Below are 23813 nucleotides of genomic sequence, written 5' to 3'. Positions count from 1 at the left end.
AATATTTTCACAAAATTAACAGCTGTTTTCTTAATATAATTCCAAATTCAAATTATTGTTTGTTAAAACAATTACTATATACAAAACATGCATGTGAGAAGAGTAAACATTCAACACAATTTATATTTTACTCCATCCGAAGTTAATTATAACCAAATTTAAACTTGGGTATGGTGGTTTAAAATATTTCTAATACTCTCTATTTAATTCAGATTTTTTAAAGATTAATTTAACAGAAATAACAGAACTTTTAAAATGAAGTTAACTACGACTCTCGATCCAAAGTACTAGTATCAATGTTTTTAGCTTTTTTTTCTATTCTAAAATTATTGATTTTTTACAAATTTTAAGTACAATTAATTATCTTTTTTCATATATACTCTTGTTTAAAATAATTAAATTTGTTTTTACGAAAAATACTGCACTGCTTATAACTTATTTTAAGAAAAATACTTCAGCAAAAAACAAATCACGTTTATAATTTACATTAATTAAACATATTTTAGATTAAATATGTTAATATCTTACACTTATTAGACACTCTTTAATTTATGTACACTAATCTTCAATAATTTTAGAATACATGTAGTATTCATAATTAGCGAAAGTAGTAGTATTCTGTTATTGAAGGGAAGCATAACTTGAATCATAATCCACAGGTGCTTTTTTTGTTTTTGTTTTTCTGGAGACTTTGAATGATTCTAGGGATTCTTGTCTTGGATCTTACACTTATTATTTCGGGCACCCCCGAATCTCAAAACCCTCCCTTGTCCTTGTTCTGAAAACTGATGGACCAAAAAATTACCCTTCCATTGGGATCAATTTTCTCCACCCCTGCCCCCACTCCCCAAAATTAATTGAAATAAATGGAAAATCTAATAATCCAACAAAGAAGGACATAAAAATTGGATGAACAAATTAATCCACACAGAGGAGTAATCACTCTTGTCTCTGAATTTAAAATGCGGGGAAAATTCAAATCAAAATCCAATGAACTAGATTTTTTCTCGTCAAAATCATGACAAATGTCTACATGTGTGGGTCCTATTGCCATGCCAGATAAGAATGATGAATAATGAATGGTATTGTTTTAGCTGTGTTTCAAATATTCGAAGAATTTGATTTTGGTGGGCCAAATCTTCCGTGTCTTTTATTATCACACGAAAAGCAGAGTAGCTTAGTGTGCATAACAGCTCATGCTCAAGCGATGCCATGTTGTTGGACCTGCGTGTCTCACACATGCGGATGAAGCGTATAATTTTATAAAATATAAATATATTTTTAGTTAATGTATTTTTTTTTTCACTGTAAAAAATATTCGTTTTATTATTTTTAAAATGTTTTTGTTTTATTTTATTATCCTTCAAATATTTTAGATAATTTTTTAAATAATAAAAAAATGTTTTAAACTGTAAAAAAATATCATCTAAAATATTTTAAGAAAAAAAAATCATATTTTATAAAAAATAAAATGAAAAAATAAAATTTAAAAAATGAAAATAAAAAACGTTAAATTATAAAGATAAAAATATATTTAAATCATTTTATAATACACAACTCTTTATACTCCATCTCTAATTATAAAAAAAAAATAATTAAGTAAAAATATGTAGAAAAAAATAATTAATGTATCTAAAGTTAAAAAATATCTTATAAAAAATCACAAATAAATTTTAAAAAGATTCTTATGATCAACAATGTAGTAAGTATATGTTTCTTTTAACAATTTAAGACATAATGTAAATTTATTTGAATGAGATATATAATAAACAACTCATCAAATGAGTATATACCATGAAATATTATCTAAAAAAATATATTAAAATACTCAGCACATTTATATATTGTTGTCACAGCTAGCTTGTCTGTTCTTTCTAAATTATATATCTAATATCTCCTTCCTTACCACACAGGATTGTGATTAAAGTCATCACATGCCTTTCACAAAGCTTGTGGGATTGAAGAGTGATCACAAAGTTTATGGGAAGTCCTGTTTATATTCTAACCTGGATAACTCTGTAGATGGATGGATCTTCAGAAAGACTCAAACATATATATCATCATGATATAATAATTTGTGGGCAAAAAACTCTGCGCACAAAAGATTAATAAATATAATGGAACACACATAAATTAACTATACTGCAAAAAAAAAAAAAAATACAGAAACATTTACATTATTTAGCACCTTTTAGTTACATTTATTTATGGAAATACACCCCAAGAAAGATTTACTGCTTTAACAGGATTATTTGTTTGGTTAGTTTAACTCATTTAATTTATATATAACTTCATAATTATTTTATTTATCAAATATTTTTTTATGTTTAATTCAAACATAACTGTGGATAATATTCTTCTCGTGAATATTTGAAATGATTCTTTACAAACGTCTTTTACATAATGATAGTGTAACTTTTTCCCAAAAATAGAATGAATTACTTTTCACATTTTCAAGACCCTTAAATATTAGTATCTAACATAAAACCCACCCATTTTAAGTAATTTAACATTTCTCTTCTTTAGAATTAATTATTTTGTTTTAAAAATTATTTTTGTTATGCCTATCATAATATTATGGTAAGATCGGCTATGAACCATAAATTTGGACCCTTTCGAGTTTCGGCGCAATCCTGAGAATGGTTCTAACTCAGGTGAATTTTTCCCTTAATTATTTAGATCGACCAAACATTTAATTAAATTAAAACAAAAGTCTAGCATGTGCCTTATTCTAAATAATTTACCCGTTGAACATGCTCAAAGACTTAAAAGTTCCAAAAAGCAAATTTAAAAATAATGTCTTTTATTTATTCATAAAATAATTTATTAAAATTATCATTGTTTTATTTAAAATTAACTTTTTAAATTTTTTGTGATACAAAATTATCGATTAAATTATTACAATTAATTTTATTTAATATTTTTTTCAATAAACAATAACATCAATCATTTTTATCTTTGTTGAGATGTTGTTGATATTAAATAAATTTTTATTATCTTTATGTTTGAAAAATAACAAGTTATATCTAAATTGTTCAATTTAAGTGTTTTTTTAAAGTATATTAGTACTAAAAAAAATTAAAACCTTTTTTTGATCTAAAACCCTTGTTTGGGTTACTTATACCACTTTTTGGTTCCGACTCCCAAAGATTATGCAACGAATTAAGTACCAAAATAAAATATACAAAGAATTATGTCACTAGTACACTGTACATTATCGTTGTGGTTTCATGTTTCAATTTCATGTTGTTGGAATCCGATATGAGATGTGCACATGGATGTTCTTTCTGGTTCTCCTCTTGTCCACGAAATACCAGAATTAGAAATGTCCACGTCCTCGTGCATGAAACTATCAATCATCTAAGTAAGGAAAATTATTTAATATTTTGTTGGTATACATAAAACAATCTTATTTGAATTAAATAAGAGCATTATGAACTAGAACAAAACTATTTTTTAATATTTAATTCAGTTTAATATTTTTCTTTATTCATATGAATTAAAAAAAGATACTAATTTTTAATAACTGACATTTATGTTTAATTAATTGAGTTAAATTCTCTTGATTAACTCATTTTAATATATATTTAATTTTTATTTCGTCTGACTCTCATAAGAAATTATTGTTTGATCTAGTTTCATTTAATTTTATAAAACATGTAATTAAGTATTGTTATTTTTTTAAAATTAAAAAAATTAAATAGTGTCATGCAGAAGTTTACCTAATAATTTTCCCACTCCCATCTCATTTTTCTTTCATTATGTTTAAAATGTGCATAAAAAACATGAAAAAGTGAAGGTTATATTTTGTTGGTTTGCTTTTAACATGAAAAATTGAATCATTTATTTGAAAACACGAAATAAAACCAAGCATATTATTCCTATGATTTATTTTCATTTTACATCACATTATTTGTCATATTTATATTTTTCTTTTTAATTTTTTTATATCTTTTTCTTCTTTCCACTCATATAAGCCATAAATGAGGTGTACCGTACCGTTGTCATTGCTCCCTAACTGACTAATAAATACTAAGCTGCATTGCAATGTTGTAGTTGTAGATAATATCATTTTCTTTTTCTTGAAAAAAATTCTTTCAAATTATTTCTTCAATTAAATTTAAAACTAGTAAGACAGCATGGAACATTAATGCGTAGTTGTCCCGGTTGGCCATACATACCTTCCAAAAAAAAGAAAGAAGTAATCAATTCAATGAATCATATCTTTGTAAGTCAAGCTTTTTTTTTTTTACAAACATTTTGTAAATCAAGCTTAAAAAATGTTGTTTTTTTCAGTTACAAAATTATTTGTTTTCACTGTCTGAATAGCAGAGTTGCCAAAGTCAATAACAGACAAGGTAAGCACAAGTTAATTCTCACCAAAGCCACAAGCAATCATTGGCCATGAGAAGCATCACCCGTGTTGGCTACAGTAAATATTTTCATGCATTCTCACAGTAAACAACAAATCATAATTGTCGGAGAAAGTGACTCATTTTATCTGGATAAATCGACTTATATCGAAATTTGAATTGGCTACTAATGTTTAATTATTTAAAAGTTGCCGTATGAATACCTAAAAAAACTAACTACAGTGAATGTGGACCAGAAGTATCCACCTCCAAGGTTCATCATCAACTGCGCCTTTTCTACTAGTTTAAAGCAATAAACACTATATTAGTGGTAGTGGGACTAGAAAAATGATACTTTTAGAACCCAAAATTCCTTCACTCTCCTAAGCAAAATTTTAGCATTCTTTGCACACTTTTTTAGTTTTAATATTCTGGATTGGTTGCATTAAGCATGATTTTTTTTTAAAAAAAAAAGAAGAAAGAATTAAGTAAACACAAGGAACAAAAGAATAAATGGAAACCGTTGCTAGTTTCATTCTGTCTTTCAAGAGACGTATGAAAAAATTGTCAATACATTAAGTAGATATCAAAATGTTCCATGAAATGACCGCCACTAAAGAATACTATCACATGTCTGCCATAAAACCATTTCCCAATGATAACAGTGTAAGCTCAAATAAAATAACCATACTTTGATCTTAGGTATATACAATACAATCTGAAAAACTGTGAATTATTGTGATTATCAGAGCAATTCCCTTCAAATAAAATAACCAACCAAAGAGAATGGTGATTAAAAGCACGCTGCCTGATAAATACACGCATGATAGATCTATGCATAGATATATTATAAAGAAACTTCATATTATATGTCTGTAATAAGTTTGCAGATAAATTTGAAAAAGCTGAAATGCAAGTAAACATGAAAAGGAGCACCTTTAGACATGGCGTTCAAGAATCAGGAAAAAAAGATATTATATTACAGCATCCTGATCAGATAATTCTAAACATTTTATACACTTGCTGTAAAGATCAAAATGCAATAAAAATAATCAAAATCTAACATCATTCAAAATACAGAAATTAAGGCTAAAGTAAATAGAATATAAAATATAGAAACTAAAAGCTAAGTCTGACCTCCTCATTTTTTCTGCCCACAACGGACTTTACGTCACAAAACTTTCATTTATGTTCACCCATCACAGGTATATCCTGGGCATTAGAATTGTATTCAAAGGAAGCACATATTGGAAGGTCACAGTGGCTAAGCTATGTACTTTGAGAACAAATATTTGTTCTGCGAGCGAGAAATATCATTAGGCCTAATAATTGCATTTGTGAATGTCTTGGCAACCATAAATGAAAAGTGCATTCAGATTAATAGGCATGACAAAATTACTTCAAATGTTTTAGGAATAATCACTCTCTTTGGAACCAAAATATCCCTATTTCTTGCAGGTGAATTGATTTCACTTTTACTTGGATGGTTTAAATTTTTGTAGGGAGATTTCATTAGTCATACAAATTCTGTCAATTAAAATAGTTAGAAGTACTTTGACGTGGGCTGGATTGCATGGCATGGGAATTGGGATCCAAAACTTGTTTGGAGGAGAATTTTCACCTAAACCAAAATAAAATAAATTGCTATTAATCGCCTTGCATCTGGATTGTTTATAAATTATAGAGTAAATTAATAAGCTATATGATTTGTTTTTATTACATTGGACACTGTTTTTTTTATGACTATAAAAAATATTCTAATTGTTATTTTTTTATTTCATTGACCACTTTAAAAAACCTCGTTATTTAGATATAAGAAATGTTAGTTTGAGACTGTCACATAAGAAACATATGATTTTTAATAAATTTTCTTTGTCTAAAATATTCTTATTTAATCATTTTAACTTCAATCCACATTAAAAAGACTATCGAGAAATACGTGTGTTTAAAATGATTCACATTAAATTCAACAAGTTGAATAAAGATTTAAAATTCAATTAAGTAAACCAAAAAAGTAATATGTAATTAAGTATTAAAATAATTGCCAACAAAATTTTTCATCTTACTATTTAAATATCATTTTCTTTTTTCTTTGTTTTTCTTTCATAGGTGATTTTTTTTTTCTTATTAATTTTAGTTACAAAAGTTTCACGGAATTAACGTGAGATTAAAAATAATACCAAAAAAATGACAAATGTAATAAAAGCAAACTATAAGCATCTTCATTATAATTAAATCTAAATTATAACTGAATTTGGTGAATACATCAGCTAGTAGTTTAGGTTGATTGATGTTTTTTAAGCGAAGTGGTCTGTTTTAATAGGTTCGATCGGCTTAAGAGGCCACCCCAGAAGAGTTTTGGTGCCGGATGTCAGTGCTCATAGAAGTGATACTCTAAAGCTTCTCAAACCTATTGTTGGACATTCCGCTCAAGAGCCCATCCCAGAAGCTTCTCAAAATATTTTATCCATATTCTAAGAATAAAGACTGAATTTGTTATTTTTTATCCATATTATAAGAATAAAGACTGAATTAGTTCTACAAAGCAAAGAAAGAGGAAGCTGACACGTAGAATTACAGTGGAAAAGGACAGCAGAGAAAGGGAGAAGAAAACTTATGACTACATTTGTATAAACAAAAATAAACGGTTGGATAAACTGCACTAAGCCGACCGTCCAATTTTTGGCCGGAATCTGAAGCCTAATTTTTCCGGGCATGCGCTTTCCAAGCTCCTGCAAAGAAAAGCCCTCCCCACCACGGAAAGGCCCTTTTCTTCATACTGGCTCGAATTGTACTTAGAATAATCCAATATTTATCACAACAGCCTTTTGTATCAATGACTCTCTGGTAACCTGCGATAAGACAAAAACGAAATAAACATGCCATTCTTTTTAATGAGCAACACATGACAATTCTGTGTTTTTCTTTTTCTTTTGTTTATTTTGTTACAGGTGACAGGTGTGGTCTTAATTGCCAAAAACCAGCCTTGTCAAGTTACAAAAGGGCATTGAAGAGGAAAACATTTGGCATTACCGCCATGGAAATTCACTTGTATCTATTCCAGCTTGGTGAAGCTCATCAACATACTGCAATGCCTCTCGGCACTCTTCTCGATCATCAAAGAATTCCTTTTTATCACCTTCTACTTGATATGTTTCATGGCCTTTGCCAGCAACCACCTGCACCATGCATATTTAATAGTACAACCTTGTTTCACAAATCACAGCCCACAAAATTAACAATTCCTTGTTTATATTAATTTTTTGGTGTATTATTTATACTATGATATGATACTCTAAAAGAATCAATTTAAAAGGATTTCAAGAGGATACAAGTTATCAAATTCCAGTTGTAATGCTTTCGGTATTTTATTTTTTTCAAACGGTCAATCTAAAGCTTATATAGACTGACAGTCAACATGAAGTTTTCTCAACTACAATAAGCACAAGTTATAAAGAAAAATTAGTTTTGACACTCTACTAGGATGGTGTTGCCTCAATCACAACACAAGTAACAAAATAAAAGGGAAGGATTAGTTAAGCCTTCTATAAAGCAAGGCTACCAAAATGAGACAAACAAGAACTCCCACATTGTGCAGGAACTCTTACGTCATGACCTAATTGCATCACTAAGTGCCATAATGAAATTGAATGTTGATTGTTGGAGGATAATTCATGTGGACAGGCTATGTTTGTTCATTGTGTTTAAATTTAAGCTTCTCCCTATTTTTTTTCTCTTGATCAACATATTTTTGTTGACATATCACTTTGACATACATCTTAATATCCTTCAAATTTTTCAGAAAACCAAAAACTATAAATCCCTTATGCAGTACCAAGCACCAAAATGCTTTCAATTAATTGACTTCTGAGTTATCACAACTTGGCTCAATTCTATATTAGAAGGTGAAGTGTAGAATAGAGCTCCATTAACTTACAACCACATCGCCCTCCTCACCCATTGCAACTGCAGCTCGCACAGCTACCCTCCTAATGTCATGGAGAAAAAGTCTATGACCATTTGGAAGAGGTGGATAATAGTCATTCTCTCCATATTTCAGGTAGTCCTGCATCGTCCATCCTACCCCAGCTAACATATCATCCAATATGTCCACTGGGCAAAAAGTAAAGAAGCATGTCAAAATTAGATTGTGAAGCTGTGCAGCTGCTAGCTAAAGTATGTACATTCATATATTGCCTATATTCTATGTTCAAAATACATACATGGATCTTCACTCTTGGGATTGTCAGATGTCAGCATGGTCACTTCACTTTTATCTGTTGCTATCTTGGTCATCACGGGCCTCTTCCCCCTGTCGCCCTCACCACAGCATCCAATGACTTCAAAATGAACAAGAAATTATGACATGCACAATAACAAAAGCATATTTGAATCAAATAATACAAGTCTTAAGACTTCAGGCATGTAAATAAGTATGCAGTTTTAACTTTCCAAATGAAAAATGCTTTGGTTTAGTTTCTTCATGTCCAAACAAAAATTAGAAAGGAAATCTTCTGCAGCAATAAGAGAAGCACAACACAAACATACCAGTTATAACCCTGCGAGGTCCAAGCTCTCTAACAGAATCGAGCAATCTAGACAACGCATCAGGAGTACTGGCATAGTCCACTATCACCCCAAATGCTTGTTCCTCATCAATCAACTCACACCTCCCAGGAACCGCATCAACCTCTTCAATCCCTCTAACAATGTCCTCCAAGGGTGCCCCAACAGCAATCCCAACTGCCACAGCAGCAAGGATGTTGTAAATATTATGCTTCCCAAGCAAACCGGACGAAATCTCCAGTATCCCCGTGGGAGTATTAACCAACACCTGCGTCTCAAACAAAGAAAGCTCAAACTTCAAGGGATGAACATCTGCCTCCTTATTCTCCATCGCAAATGTCACAACAGGAACTTCCCGGTTCCCCTGCGACACAAAAAAGGGTGCATTCGGATCATCAATGTTAACAACCTTCCTATGCCTCTCCGGATCCACCATTCTCGAGAACAACTTAGCCTGCGCATCTATATCTCCCTCCTCCTCCTGACTCAAATTAGTGAAGACCGCAATATCAAAGTCAACCTCATCATACTTCCCATCCCCCAACCCATGAGCACCCGCCTCCATGACCACCACCTCAGTTCCATTGTGAATCATCTTGGCCATCAAATTCTGAACCAAAACAGCATCCGGCACTGCATTACCCAACTCCAACTTATTGTCCCCATGGACATAAGAAGCAACCGAGTTTAACATCCCGGTTCGCAGCCCCATCGACTCATACAAACTTTTAATCAAGCAGGTGGTGGTCGTTTTGCCATAAGTCCCGGTTATCCCAATCACAGCCATTTTCGTAGAAGGCTGTTTATAAAACGAGGCAGCCAACGCAGGAAGAACAGCATTAGTATCTTCCACAATAACCAAAGCCTTACACCCCAAAGTATCCTCAATATCAATCTCTTTACTAGCCACAACCGCAACCGCGCCTCTCTTATCAGCCTCGGACAAAAACAAATGCCCATCGGTTTTACTCCCCACACAACACACAAATAAGTCACCGGAACTAACAATCCTCGAATCGTGCTGAATTCCGGTAATTTCGATTTCCAAATCACCGGAAACCGACACCGGGACGACCTTACTCTCGTCTAGAAGCTCAGCCAAACTCATCTTAAACTTCCCTTCTACAATCCTAACCTTAGTTTTACCATAACTGTCAAAATCGAATTCAAACGGAGATTCGGTTGAGTTGCTTATGTTACCGTTACCGTCAGCGGTGAGTCCCTGGAGGCGTTCGATTTCAGCCAAATCGCCGAGCTCGTCTGGTTGGAGCTCGTCGACAGCGGCGACGGGGAGTGGATCCTGTTTGGGGGGATTGGGTTGGAGAAGGCCTTGGGAGACGAATTCTTTGCGCTTGAGAGCTAAGGCTTTGTCGATTTCGCCAAAGAGGTCATCCTCAGAGGAGTCGAAGGGGGCGTTGTCGGGGGCGTCTTCGACGTCGGCGATGGCGGCGAGGTACGTGGATTGGTTCTTCTTGTAGTCGTCTTCTTCGATTTGGCGCGCGCGTTCTGCTTGGCGCTGGATTTGCTGGAAGGTGGAGAAGCCGTGGGAGGAATCCTCGTCAGCTTCCGGTGGGTCGTCGTCGGCTGGGCTTGGGTAGAACTTCCCATCGGGCCCAATGGCCCGCGGAGCCCGAACGTGAAGAAAGGGATATGAAAGGAGACGGAAGAAGGGTGTAGAACTACAAGTACAAGGTTTGCGAAAGTGTTGCAACTTTACAGTGGATGATGTAGTTGCAGGTGACACAAAGTGCGGAACACCAAGAAATGATAACGCCATCAAAGACACTGCCACTGGGGAGTAGAGTCAAGGGCTTTGTTTGGGTTTTAGAATTTTTTTTCTATTCAACAAAAGTCGAGATTATCTCAGACGGGCTATCGCCTTGTTGTTGTCTATTTTTGTTTTTTCTTGGGCTTGGCCCATGTTTTATAGACCATGGTAAATATTGCTTCTATCTATCTGTGTAGACTCTTCAATTCAATGAGGTTGGCAAAACTGTACAATGTATCATGTAGTATATGTAATTTTTCTTTTAAGATTTTTTAAGTCTGAGTTTTGTACGTGAGAAGATAAGATTGGATTGGGGAAAGTTGTCTTATCATTTAACGTGTATTATTTGACTTGAGTGGAATTGTGTTTAAATGGTTACCCAATAGTTTTTTTCTTAAACTTATGATTTATCAAAGAAAATAGATCCAACTAATCTGAAATTTGATCAGGAGATAAATAAATTTGGCTAAGAATTATTTCTACTAAGGATCAAACTCGAATAATATCCTAACGATTCAACTTTAATGTTAGTAAATTAATCAATTGTGTCCAATACTTGGTTCAATGGCTACATGTAGTTTTAAAACAAAAATAAATGACAAATGTTAATCAAGATATTAAGAATTAAAAGTGAAGATATTTTATTAAAAAAAATATTATAAATGTGTTTTTATCATAACTTCTAATTTACCCTTTTCTATATGAATTGCTACAAAGATCCAGTATTGTGTTTTGCTATAGGTATTCCTACCAGAGCTTCCTCCTTTGTCTATGTCAATGCAAATTTTTAGTTTTGTTAGAGCAAAGGAGGGCCTATTTATAGAAATTCTAATACTCAAGTCAATGTTGAGTAGAGTAAAAATATTGGTGTATGAATGATGCATACTTGGTTAAGATGATCATGAAATATTTATCAGGAGTGCAAATGGAGTGTCAAATACTTCTTTTATCATGAACCTATCATGTTTTTTTAAAGATTCAAATGATGCAATGTCTTTCATGCGTAGGTCTTATACTTATGGGGGTTGTCTGATTGAAAACAATAAGTATATGATTGATAGTGATTGATGGTCAAATAACATTTATCCTTAAATTAGGTCAAGCTCTTAACTTGACATAGAAGGGCAAATTAACCGACTAGTCGGTAATCGAATTGAGTAGCTCAACCTTATTATATTTCAGAACAATTTAAATATATTTTTAATAATAAAAAAATTATTTATTCTTTAAAACACTAGTCACTAAGACTAAAAAAGATTTACAATGTATAATATATATTAAAGAGCATAATTCTATATCCTCATGTAATATCTTCTTGCTTATTAAATGATACAAGAATTGAATGTATTTTATAATTTTCAAATTATTAAATATAACTTTTTTATTGAATACTAGTTAAATATTATTTCACTCAATTTATTAGTATTATTTAGCAGGATGGGTCTCTCATTGTGACCAGGAGCCCATGGAGTGGAAGCTTCCGCTTGACAACATCTTAGATTCTCTAGTCTTGCTTGTGCTCCGAAGTTTTTCCCTTTCGCTTTGGTTCTATTTTCATAAATAAATAAAAAAATGTTAAGAGGAATTATAATAGAATATAATAACTAATAATTAATGGCGCATGAATCTTGCATTCAGAATGAGGAGCGCGATTGACTGACCGAGAAACCATGACTGTCGGTGTTAGTATGTATTAGTTTGGAGAGAGAATTTGTGGGATTTGATTAAACTGGCAAAAGAATGCAGTTGTGAGTTGTGTAGCCAAATTATAGAATTAGAATCCCATGAGAGGCAATGATAAGAGAATGGTGTTATTATTGTTGTTGCACCTAAATTTAAAGTGACACCGATCATGTTATTTTGCATAAAAAATCTTGTTCGCGTTACTGTTAACATGATAAGTGACTGCGGGACCATAGCCACCAACATGAACGGTTCAAATTGGTAGCAAAACTAGGTGCAGGGGCCAGAGGGTGTTCCATGCCGAACATGAATGAATGGAAGACGTCCCATCCAGCAAAACAGCTCACTCTACGACAAGCTTAGGAAGATGGAAGATTCCTTAGAACGACGTCGTCTTGGTGCTCAAAGAGCTGGATTCAACATAGTGGGTCAGAGCATGTAGCATACCCCCAATTCACCTATGACAGGAAAATTAAGGAGGGTGGATTTGGATTTGCAAATTGCAATTGCACGGAAGTGATAGACATGTAGAGAAACACATTGGATAACAAAATAAAAGCAAGCCAAGTTGCCTTCAGCTAAAAGCTTTCCTCATCCACTAAATATTTTACAATTGTCATAATATTTTATGTCCCTATCTGAATCCGATTGACTATTTGCTCACACACACACATTCCGTGTGTTCCTGTATTTTTGTTTTTCACTTTTACATTCCCACATTCCATTCTAGATCTACATCATCATGCATTTGTTTAAGCTGAAGGAGGACTTTAATTTGGGTATTATATCCAGGTATCTCTCCCCTATAATTGCTATACACTTACAATTTCCATTGTTACTTGTTAGACTTAACTAGGCAAAAAAAGGACTATTGAAATTAATGTTTGCAGTCAGGGTTGGGCTCAGTCACATTAATTAGGTATTCTGAAAGTAACTTACTTTGTTCTTCACGTGTTTGTGTTTTACAGACACGGTGGATACTTTTTCATTCTTTTATTTCACTTTGGTTCGGTGGTTGGGTGAATATGTCAAATTGTCAATTGGTTATAGATCAATATATTAGTATAGTTGTTTAGTTTTAGAAAGTATGATCATTAGAGTAATCAAAAAAAAAAAAAAGTACGATCATTCAATTGTAGCTCTTTTTAAGTTTTAATGCTTTTGTGGGATTTGAAACTGATTATCAATTAGTACTTCAGATTCTGATATTTTTTGTTGTCATTTGGATGGCATTCTGAAGCTGAACATTGTTGATTACTTCCCATTTACAAGGATTAACCTTTCCTTTTTTTTCTGTGCTTGCACAGACTTTTGTGTTTTTCGAATTAAATTTGACTAAAAGATCACAGATAGTAGCTTTTCTCTTTATCATGGCGAGAAGATCTCCTCCTCGGGTTAACCAAACGTACGAGACAGGTTGTACGTGGCGAATGTTAAGAATCTTCAATTTTCGTGAAGGTCATTCTGACAGAAGATTGGTTTCCAATAGGAGGCTGAATGCTCATGCTAATGGTAAGAGTTTTTTATTTTTTATAGCTTAAACTTACTCTGGTAGAATTTTCATCCGGAAAGGTTGCGAGTTTCTTAGTCTTGGATGCATATTGCATTTAGTTTAAAGTCTAAAGTATATAAGCTACAATTTTAAAACGAAGATTTCTGGGCCAATGCCTCCATTTACCATGTTTTTACTTAAACCTGTTACACATTAAATCAATTTTAATTTTCTGAAGTTGAGGAAATTGTATGTAATCAATTTGGTCTCTATATAATTTGGAACTTACGAATTTTTTTTTCCAAACTGCAGGAGATGGAAACTCTAGAACTAGATCAGATGTGCTTGGCACAGTTGACGAGAAGCGCCTTCAAATTGGTGTAAGTTCTGATCAAGCACACTTTCTTTTCTAAGATTGATGTTACAACAGGAACCTTGCTTTTAAGATTCTTCTTAATGAAATTTATCACAATGCATGATGTTTTACCCTTTTTACACGGCCAAATATCCTATCTCTTCCTTCATCTGTTTACGTGTAGTCTAAGTTGCTCGTAGTATGCTTTGTATCTAATTAATTCATTAATTATGAATTGTACGTGTTATTTCAATTTAAACGTCAAAGAAGTTTGTTAACTATCTCTCTAATGTACAGAGAGGAAAGCATCTTCCTTGACATCTTATTTTGTCTTGATTCTTGACATAAGCCACTCTTTTCTTTTATCTTAGTTTTTCTCTCAATTCTTCCCACACTCAAATACATTGGTGTAGGAGTAGGACGTAGGATTTTGTGAAGTGAAGAAATCTTTTCAATTTTGTCTAATAACGTAGCACTTTAAATTTAAATCTTAAAAGACCTCAATTATTATTTGTACTGTGATGATGACCAGAAGAGAAACAACACTGAAACCCATCCAGTACTCCATCCTACATATAGATTTAAAAAATAATCACCTTCATCCTTGGTCTGAAAAACCAGTACCTTGTTTTAATGATCTAGTGACTAGTTTCATGAAAAATAAAATAACATACATGCATAATAAATCTAGAAGTTTTAATTAAGCTTTAAAATTGCCGCTTATTACAGGTAAGTTCCAGAAGAAGAAGAGATTATAGTTGTAAAAGTATCAGAGGCGTGGAGAATGAACAGGTAGCAGATTGGAGAGAAGAAGTAACAAAGATGATTGTTGATCAGAGATTTGTCAATAAAAATTACCAGGGAAAAGACGGGACAGGCTGTGAGCCTAATCAGTTCTTGGATGCTTTACAGATTTTACATTCAAACAAGGAGCTTTTCGTAAAACTTTTGCAAGATCCTAACTCTTGGTTAGTAAAACAGATTCATGACTTACAAAGTTCTCAAGTGAAAGAACCATGTCAGCAGGCAAGGCAAAAAAGGATGACTAGATTAAATAATCCTGAAGATAGTAATGCTACACAATGTGTAAAACCTTTTGAGTCCTTTGATAGATCTGATTTGAGGTCAAGTTATATGCCTCAGTCGTCGAACAGAATAGTAGTTTTGAAGCCTGGCACTGTTAATGTGGAAAATTTTGTGGAAACAAGCTTTACTAGCCCTCCCTGTTCGCCTGATAGCTCCAGTTCTAATGCACAAAACATTAGGCCTTCATATTTTCCCTTTAGTTGTATAAAGAGAAAGTTGAAGCATGTCATGAGAGTAAGGAGACAAGAACAGCAGTGGAGGACAGATGATGAAATGTCATGTAAATTTTCCTGCAGTTCCCAGGGCTTGGAAGATGGTAAAAAAGTAAAAGAATTGGAAATTGCTGAAAGAAATTCACCAATTAATGCCCATCCTAATACTGGAAATAGGTTGAATTCATATCCTGATACGAAGAAGAGGAACAATATTATCAAGTTGAAGGATTCTGAGTTCTGTATGGGGCTGGAAGCTGCTTCATTTGGTGAAAGTTGTAGTAAGAACACATACAATACTTCAGTTTGCCATTGTGAGGAAAATATATTGAACATACATATTGAAGGTAGGAAAGGTCCATCTCAGATGTTAAACTGTGGAAGTGACGAATGTGAACAATGCACAAACTCTCTAGCGAGATCAATTCCTCTTCCTGACTCTTTGTACTTGCCAAGCATGCATAGGTACTGCGAGCACAGTTCCATCACTGGAAGGATGAGAGATTATAGCAACTATCAAATGGTCCACAGAACCAGGTTGGGGGTTCCAAAAGAAGGAGAAATCAAGGATTCACCATTGACCATTGTTAATATACATACTGATAAGTTGCAACTTTTTGGTGAAGATACTGGTATCAGAAATAGTGCTCCTGGCGACAATCTATTTGCACATTATGATATTCCTAGAGGTATGCTCTGTGTAATAAATATTTGTCTCATCTATCATCTACGTAATCCATCAATTCTTTAGCAAGGTCTAAGAAACTTTGTAAAATATTGTTATAATATATATACATGAGAGAATATATGGATATGTTTTCTGAACCAGATGGCAGATACACGGATAGCCCTACTCAGAACATCGACATGAATGATATAACCGGAGGAAGTGGATCCTTTCTGGTAAATAGTTTTTGGCATTTACTCTGAACTCTGAAGTGACATGGAGATCTATCTTTTACTTTTAACAAATATGGATTTGGCTACCTTTTAAAGTGAGGGACACTTTGCATGGAAAAGTCCAGAGTTGTGATTGTTAATTGTAAAATCAATGTAGTAGTTTTTTACAACTTTGTAGTTTATTATATTATAAAAGTACATGTATTTTATCACCATCTCAACTATTGATTTTCCAATTAACAGTGCTTTCACACTTCTCGTTGGTCAAAATTATTCCTATCTTTTTTGCCTTTTTTATCCGTGATGTGAATAATGAAATTTAGTGTTGATTAGGATTTGCATCCAGAGATCCAGACTTTTCCTTTTTCACAATATGTTATTTCATCCGGTCAAAGAACAGATGATTCTCTAAACATGGGAAACAAAGTTGCACTCACCAGGGCTGAATCTGTTGTTGAGCAATTTATTAAGGATGATGTTACCTACCGACAAATCACCACCTTTCAACCAGGTATGGTTTTAAACCTGGACATATTCGACTTTGTTTTTCATGTTCACTCTATTGTCAGGCCAAGTTGACCGTTTCACACTTCCACAGATGAGTCACCAGTTCAAGTAAAGCAAGACAAATTTGAAGAGAACCATTTTGAAGACCTTATAAGATTCTCTTTAAATCCAATGAACAATTTAACCTCCTCTAAGGACATCTTACACTATGCAAGAGAAATTCTGCATGCTCTCAACTACAAATGGGATGAACTTACTCTGAAGAGATCATGTGACAAATTGCTGGATCCATCCACCTTTGTTGAACTGAAGGAACTAACTAGCCAACTTTCTGGTGGTAGAATCTTGCATGACTGCGTCATTGAAATTTCCATGCAGGTACATCAGAACTGTGGATTACCACCTCATGTTTCAACAAAAAATCCAAACTTCCAAGCATATGTTGTGAAGAAACATCTGGCTAAAGAGATTACAGAACTAGTTAAGTTGCACTTTCACCCTCGTCCATCGCCTTTAACGTTAGAACAACTTGTTGAAAAGGACTTAGCAAGACGTGGTTCATGGCTAAATATCCAAGTTGATACAGAAGATATTGCAATAGAGGTGGAGAGAGATGTTCTTGAAAAACTGGTATTGGAAATTGCATCTGAGATGGAGGATGTCAGAAACTGGACACATTGCAATGAAGCTATGTCTACTTACTCGTGGGATGATAAAGCACTTTGGAAAGATTATCAAGCTACCATTTTTTGAATTAATCATAAATTTGGTCCAGGTATTATGCTTCCTAAATTACACTTGTATCAGTGCAACATGATTTTTTATACATAACAATATGAAATTTCATTTTCTCATTATTTTATTTATTTTAGACTTTTTTTTTGTGGGCAATGACAATAATAAAGTTTGAATTTGAATTCTTATGCAAACTAACCAAATTCTCCGTTTCTATGCCTACGTAATAGGTTTTATTTTAGAATCTTTAGACTTTTGATGTCATGACATTAATTTTTGTTTTTTAATATGCAGTCCAAGTATTCTATAGTTGATGCCTTTACTTGCATCTCCTTTTAATTATTATTTTTTATTCAAAACATGTCTTCATGTCCGGTAACAGTTTGTGAATTGTTGATTTTGAGTGTTTACAAGTTTTTATATATTAATAATTGTCTAAAACTTTTAAAAAGCAAAAGACATGAGAATTGCATACATGAAATTAGGCCTAGTAAATATAGTGCAGTGCATATCCTTCAATCTCCCCTCCACTACATGCCCAATAATAGCCCCGTGGACTTAATACTTTTTCTCTTTAATGATTTTCACAAATTCAATACAATTTCAAAATTGAGCTTATATGAAATCTATTTTTAAAAGCGACCATTTTTTGTGAGATTGTTCTTATCAAAACATGGGTTAGAGACTCTCAAAAAAGAAAATAAGAAAAAAAAAATAAATAATAAAAAAAGAAGAAAAAAAAAAATAATAAAATTTTACAAAAATAATTAGATAAAAAAGATATGATTAAGAAGCTATTAAAGATAACTATAAAAAATTAAATATATTAAGGTAAAAAATAATAAAAAAAAAGAATAAAAATAAGATAGATAAAAAAAAAAAGATCAAAAAAGAAAAGAGATAAGAGATAGAAGAATTAAAAACAAACAAACATATATAAATATACAAAGAGTGAGAATTAAATACAATGGAAATTAATTAAGTTATTTAGGAGGGGGGGGGGGTTGGGGGGATCATAATAATTTAATAATTTTGGTTATGATCCACTCAACTCCTACTTCAATCATAAGAATCATATTAATTCCACTAGAAATTCCCCCTCCCATAACTTCCCTCCAAGCCATAGGGCACGCAAGGAAGAAGACATGAAAGCCAAATAAGAAAATAGCCAGTGCCTTAGCGCATATACAACTTCAAAGTACCTCGCTACTTTTGTGAAGTAAAACCCATAAAATGTGATACTATTCCCATTCAATTGTTGATGGTGGCTTTGACGTAATATCTTGCACAACACGGTTTACACCACGGACACCATTACAGATCTTTCGGGAAACATCGTCAAGGAACTTGTGCTCAAAGTAGTACCTGGAATTTATTTCAAAATGTAGTTACCAGAGTGCAGCAAAAGATGATAAGCAACAGTTCTTATGGTTTAATTGGGAAAGACTATTTGAAGCCAATAGAATAATTTAAAAGCATTTGTATCACAAGTAAAATATAAATGTCCTGAAACTAATGTAATATCCCTAGTATTTAATTAAGATAAGGTGACACCACTTTATCTGAAATATTTCAAAATTTTCTTATGTATTTAGGTATGGTTTATGACAAATACAATGAGTTATTTTTATAGTTACATTTTTGGGAAGGACAGAAATTGTAGTAAAAGCGATAAGATGTGGATCTCAGACATGAATGGGGATACACCAAAACTCACAGAAAAAAGAAGGAAGTGAGTTAGAAAAATAGAGAAGAAACTTGCGCAAAAAAAGAAGTAAAAGTCCCAAGCAGGTGTAGAAGTTCTTATACTCTGTTACAAGCACCAATATTGACACCTTCCCCTGTATCAAATAGACATGCTACATCAAAAAAGAAAAGCAGAATATCTTGTAATGTAATAGAAACCACATTACATGCTTATCAAACTTTATTTGCTCCATTCTATAGATTACTAGAACCATGGTCGACCTACTATTGGTAATTCGGTACCATCAAAAGAAAAAGAAAACAAAATATGGTAATGCAGCAGCAGCAGCAGCACAACATAACCAAATATGATTTTCACAATTATATTCTGCAAATGGAGCACATTCAGCAGTAATAAGGAAAAAATGAAAAACATTATTAGGTAGCATAACCAAACATACTACAGTTGAAATCTTACCAGTCAGCAGTCATTCCATCTTGACTTGTAACAGCTCTGAGAGCAACAACATGGGAGTGTGTTCTTTGATCACCTTGAACTCCAACCGATCGAACAGGCAAGAAAACTGCAAAAGCTTGCCATATTGAATCATAGAGCCCAGCATCCTTGATTGACTGAATGAAAATTTCATCAACCTGGAAAAAACAATTGTTAGACATAAATACTAAAGGGTAATCATCAATCAGCACTACAGACATACAAAAGCACAAAAGAGCCATGTACCAGTCGGAGAATATCTAAAGCATTTCCTTCAGTCACATCACCCAGGACTCTCACTGCAAGACCAGGCCCTGGGAATGGGTGACGTTTTAGAAAGGCCACAGGAACATCCAAGATCCTCCCTAATTGACGAACCTACACAAACGGCAACAAAAACAATGCATAACATAATCTGAGAATCCAAGCACATTTAAACAAGCCAATATAGATCAAAAGCAAAACCTCATCCTTGAACAGAAGCTTAAGTGGTTCAATAAGCTTCAACTTCATATCTTTTGGAAGGCCTCCAACATTATGATGACTCTTAATGGTATGGGAATGGGTTCTCCCGGTCCCAGGTGGAGGACAAGATTCAATCACATCAGGATACAACGTCCCCTGAACCAAATAAGAAGGCTTCTTCCCCAGCTTCCCCTCAAGCTCCTGAGCAAAAGCATCAAAAATACAAATAAACTCCTTCCCAATAATCTTCCTCTTAGTCTCTGGATCCACGACACCTTTCAACTTGGTAAGAAACTGACCCACGGCATCAACACACACAACCGGCAAATGAAGATCCTTCTCAAAAGTCTCCATCACCCGCTCCCTCTCCTTATACCTAAGCAACCCATTATCCACAAACACACAATGAAGCCTATCCCCAATAGCCTTATGCACGAGAGTAGCAGCAACAGTGGAATCCACACCACCAGACAAAGCACAAATCACATGCTCATCAGGCCCCACCGTTTCTTTAATCACCTTTATCTCCTCCTCCATCACATCCTCCATCTTCCACCCTGCTCCCACACCACAAACATCAAACAGAAAACGCTGCAGTGTCTCCATTCCTTCCTCCGAATGCGTCACCTACACAAAACAACAAGCAACATTAATCCCAAACATACAGCACATAAAATTAAATAGGATAAAATATGCATTTGGTTCCTCAAAAACATCTCGAAATCCGGTTTTAGTTCTACAAAAGTTTAATAGATTTCTAGTTTCTATATTCACCAAAAAGTGACATGATTTTAAAATCGTAATAAATTAAAACCAAATTTCGAACCGCTGAATAGTGATATCAAGACCAAGTCCTGAGTATGAAGTTGCACTAAATATTCTAAGAGAGAGAGCTCCAGTCATGCGCATGCAGCTGCATTTTTTATAATAAGCATGCATTTTGCATTAAATACTCAAGGAGTGGTCCAATCTAACTCAAACACAATTGCTTCTTAACCTATTGTAACTATCAAAATAACCGAATTTCGAGACATTTTGACTGACCAAAAACATATTTTATCCGATTAAAATTTGAAGTTTTAATAAAATTACCTCAGGGTGATACTGGAGGCCGTAGAGCTTGGCGGAGGGGTTTTCAATGGCGGCGACGGCGCCCTGGTCGCTGCGGGCGACGACATGGAATCCATCGGGTAGCGTGACGGCCTCGTCGCCGTGGCTCATCCAGACGACCTGTCGTTTACCGACTTTCTCGGGGCCGAAGAGCGCGGAGGGTTTGTCAGCGCAGATTTCCATGCGGCCATACTCCTGCTTGTCTCCGACGCGGACGTCGCCGCCGAGGCGCTGAACGAGGAGCTGGAGGCCGTAGCAGATGCCGAGGACGGTGACGCCATTGGAATGGGCCCACTGGAGGAAGCCGTCGGGGAAGGAGGGGGAGTCCGGGGTGTGGACGGAGTGGGGGCCCCCGGAGAGAATGACGACGGAGGGGTTGAGGTCGGTGATGGTTGAAAGAGAGGAGGTGCCGGAGATGCATAGGGAGAACACCGAGAGGCTGCGGATGCGGCGAGTGATGAGGTGGGTGTATTGGGAACCGTAATCGAGAATGAGAACCAGGTCCGATTTCACGTTTTTGGGGTCCATGAGTGAGTGCCAAGTGCTAGGGTTTATGGTGTTGACAGTGCTGATAGATATAGGTCAGGGTTTATGACCCGCAACAGTAATTTTGAACAATATTGAACTAAACGTGTCGCTTTAATTATTAATTACTGTCACTAACTGTGATTTCGGGGTCTTTAGCTTTGGCGGGAGCCCTTCCACTTTACCAATCTCTTCTAATCTAAACATTGCTACTACTACGTTGCTTATCTTTATCTTTATATATTATCCATTATCAATTTGATTTTAATTTCTAAACAATTAATTAATAATTATAAATTAACTACTTTTTGTGAAATTACAGATTGATTATTATTTAAAAAATTAAGATAAGTATCTGAAATTTTGAATAATTAGATTAATTATTATCAATATATATTAATATAAAGATAATTTTATAATTTTAAATGAACTAAAAATTATCTATAAAGATATATATTTGAAATTTCAAATAATTAAATTATTATTAATTATCATAAATTTAATTGTTTAGAATTTCAAATTAGATTGATAATAATTAATTTAATTATTCAAAATTTCAAATATTTATCATAATTATTTGATGATAATTAATTTATAAATATAAAAAATTATGTAAAAATAGTTTATCTAAAAAATTTCCACTCAAATGTATAAGGATGTGCCTCTTATCATTTTGAATTTTTTTCATGTGATTTTTAATATAAAAATACATTTTCTCTTTTAATTTCTTTTTGAATACTAGACCCTAATCATAATCCTTAAATATGTTATCCAATATTTAATCATCAAGTTTGTGTGTGCAAGCAAAAACCTTTGACGGGAGATGTTAATTTTTTAAATAAAGTTAAATATGTGATTAGAGATTTGATTTTTGATCAAGTTCATGTAGATGCAAAAAATATATATATATAAAAAAGTTTAACCTTTTAAATAAATTATAATATCTCGAGAAATTATTCTTTAGCTTTCACTTAAAAAGTATTTTTTGATGAGATTTAAATCAATTAGTTGAAAAGAGTGTGTGAATATTATAAACTTCTAATATCACGTGTTAATTCCGATTGATAAAAAAAAGTATCTATCATTAAAAAATAATTTGTGCACTTTAAAATGCATAAATTAAATTTAATTTACAAAAACTATGATTTTTTTTTGTTTATTAATACTTGTCATTAAAGTTATACAAAAGTTCTTACAATTATTCTTAATTGCAAAATCTGATGGCATTTGATGTATTTGTGTTGATATGATCACAACTGCCTTAGAATTATTCTTTTAAAAATAGAAGGTTTTTTTCCTATATGTTTTTTTTCAAGTAAATAGTTCTAGTATTCAATTTAAGTCAGACAAGTAGACTATGGGTGGGCTAATTTAACGAGTTGCTAGGAGCCTTAGTCTCATTCTTGAAGGTTCATGCTAAGAGGGTGACACTTTTTTATTTCAAAAATGTCATTATCATCTAATTATGATTTTGTTGTATAATCACTTATAAAATTCACAATGTCATGTTTTCCTTGTAGGGGTGTAAACAAAATATAAAATGAAAATATGTTTCTACTTTAGACTTTGTTCGCAAAAATCGTACAAAATTTTATGTTATTGTTGCGTAAATTTTTTCATCTCCTTTTATAAAAGAAAATATGTTTCCATTAGGTGTTTTTTTAAACAAAAAATTAGTTGTAAAAACAAGTTACATTTTTTACTTGAATTAATTCTCAAACAAATTATATTAATCACAATACGTAACCTTTTTTTAACAATAATCAAATTAATTGTTACATTTTTATTAATTTAAATTTAAATTAATGATAACATAAATTACTCTTTTCAATTGTAATCAAATTAATATCATGAATTCATTTCATTACTATTAAT

General features: G+C 33.1%; 3 protein-coding genes across 3 annotated transcripts; 1 reads left to right on the top strand and 2 right to left on the bottom strand.

The window, feature by feature from the left end:
- Nucleotides 1-6844: 6844 nt before the first annotated feature.
- Nucleotides 6845-10751, bottom strand: LOC100776096 (UDP-N-acetylmuramoyl-L-alanyl-D-glutamate--2,6-diaminopimelate ligase MurE homolog, chloroplastic). Its single transcript, XM_003532764.5, has 5 exons — nt 8901-10751; nt 8576-8692; nt 8290-8465; nt 7386-7531; nt 6845-7204 (listed from the first exon to the last, which is right to left on the bottom strand). The coding sequence occupies exons 1-5, from the start codon at nt 10693-10695 to the stop codon at nt 7186-7188; spliced, it is 2253 nt and encodes a 750-aa protein (XP_003532812.1). The 5' UTR covers nt 10696-10751; the 3' UTR covers nt 6845-7185.
- Nucleotides 10752-12268: 1517 nt separating this feature from the next.
- Nucleotides 12269-17850, top strand: LOC100813885 (uncharacterized). The gene is made up of 7 exons (XM_003532366.5): nt 12269-13161; nt 13677-13881; nt 14174-14241; nt 14946-16203; nt 16344-16417; nt 16748-16925; nt 17013-17850. The coding sequence occupies exons 2-7, from the start codon at nt 13740-13742 to the stop codon at nt 17672-17674; spliced, it is 2382 nt and encodes a 793-aa protein (XP_003532414.1). The 5' UTR covers nt 12269-13161; nt 13677-13739; the 3' UTR covers nt 17675-17850.
- Nucleotides 17851-18714: 864 nt separating this feature from the next.
- LOC100812448 (GMP synthase [glutamine-hydrolyzing]) lies at nt 18715-22014 on the bottom strand. Its single transcript, XM_006584660.4, has 5 exons — nt 21396-22014; nt 20304-20930; nt 20085-20216; nt 19821-19996; nt 18715-19021 (listed from the first exon to the last, which is right to left on the bottom strand). Exons 1-5 carry the CDS (start codon nt 21939-21941, stop codon nt 18898-18900), a joined length of 1605 nt encoding a protein of 534 aa, XP_006584723.1. The 5' UTR covers nt 21942-22014; the 3' UTR covers nt 18715-18897.
- Between the last annotated feature and the right edge of the window lie 1799 nt (nt 22015-23813).

Source organism: Glycine max, chromosome 8 (assembly GCF_000004515.6).
Source record: "Glycine max cultivar Williams 82 chromosome 8, Glycine_max_v4.0, whole genome shotgun sequence".
NCBI lineage: Eukaryota > Viridiplantae > Streptophyta > Magnoliopsida > Fabales > Fabaceae > Glycine > Glycine max.
This window is presented reverse-complemented; position numbering and strand designations above follow the sequence as displayed.

Bases quoted from the DNA above. Each gene is read 5' to 3' on its own strand.
- LOC100813885 (XM_003532366.5), top strand. From the start codon at position 13,740: ATGGCGAGAAGATCTCCTCCTCGGGTTAACCAAACGTACGAGACAGGT. The intron at 13,882-14,173 runs GTAAGAGTTTTT...TCCAAACTGCAG, and splicing joins GCTGAATGCTCATGCTAATG to GAGATGGAAACTCTAGAACT. The intron at 14,242-14,945 runs GTAAGTTCTGAT...CGCTTATTACAG, and splicing joins AGAAGCGCCTTCAAATTGGT to GTAAGTTCCAGAAGAAGAAG.
- LOC100812448 (XM_006584660.4), bottom strand. From the start codon at position 21,941: ATGGACCCCAAAAACGTGAAATCGGACCTGGTTCTCATTCTCGATTAC. The intron at 20,931-21,395 runs GTAATTTTATTA...TGTTTTGTGTAG, and splicing joins GCCTCCAGTATCACCCTGAG to GTGACGCATTCGGAGGAAGG. The intron at 20,217-20,303 runs GTTTTGCTTTTG...CCGTTTGTGTAG, and splicing joins AGCTTCTGTTCAAGGATGAG to GTTCGTCAATTAGGGAGGAT.
- LOC100776096 (XM_003532764.5), bottom strand. From the start codon at position 10,695: ATGGCGTTATCATTTCTTGGTGTTCCGCACTTTGTGTCACCTGCAACT. The intron at 8,466-8,575 runs GTATGTATTTTG...CTTTTTGCCCAG, and splicing joins TCCCAAGAGTGAAGATCCAT to TGGACATATTGGATGATATG. The intron at 7,532-8,289 runs GTAAGTTAATGG...TGCATGGTGCAG, and splicing joins GTGAGGAGGGCGATGTGGTT to GTGGTTGCTGGCAAAGGCCA.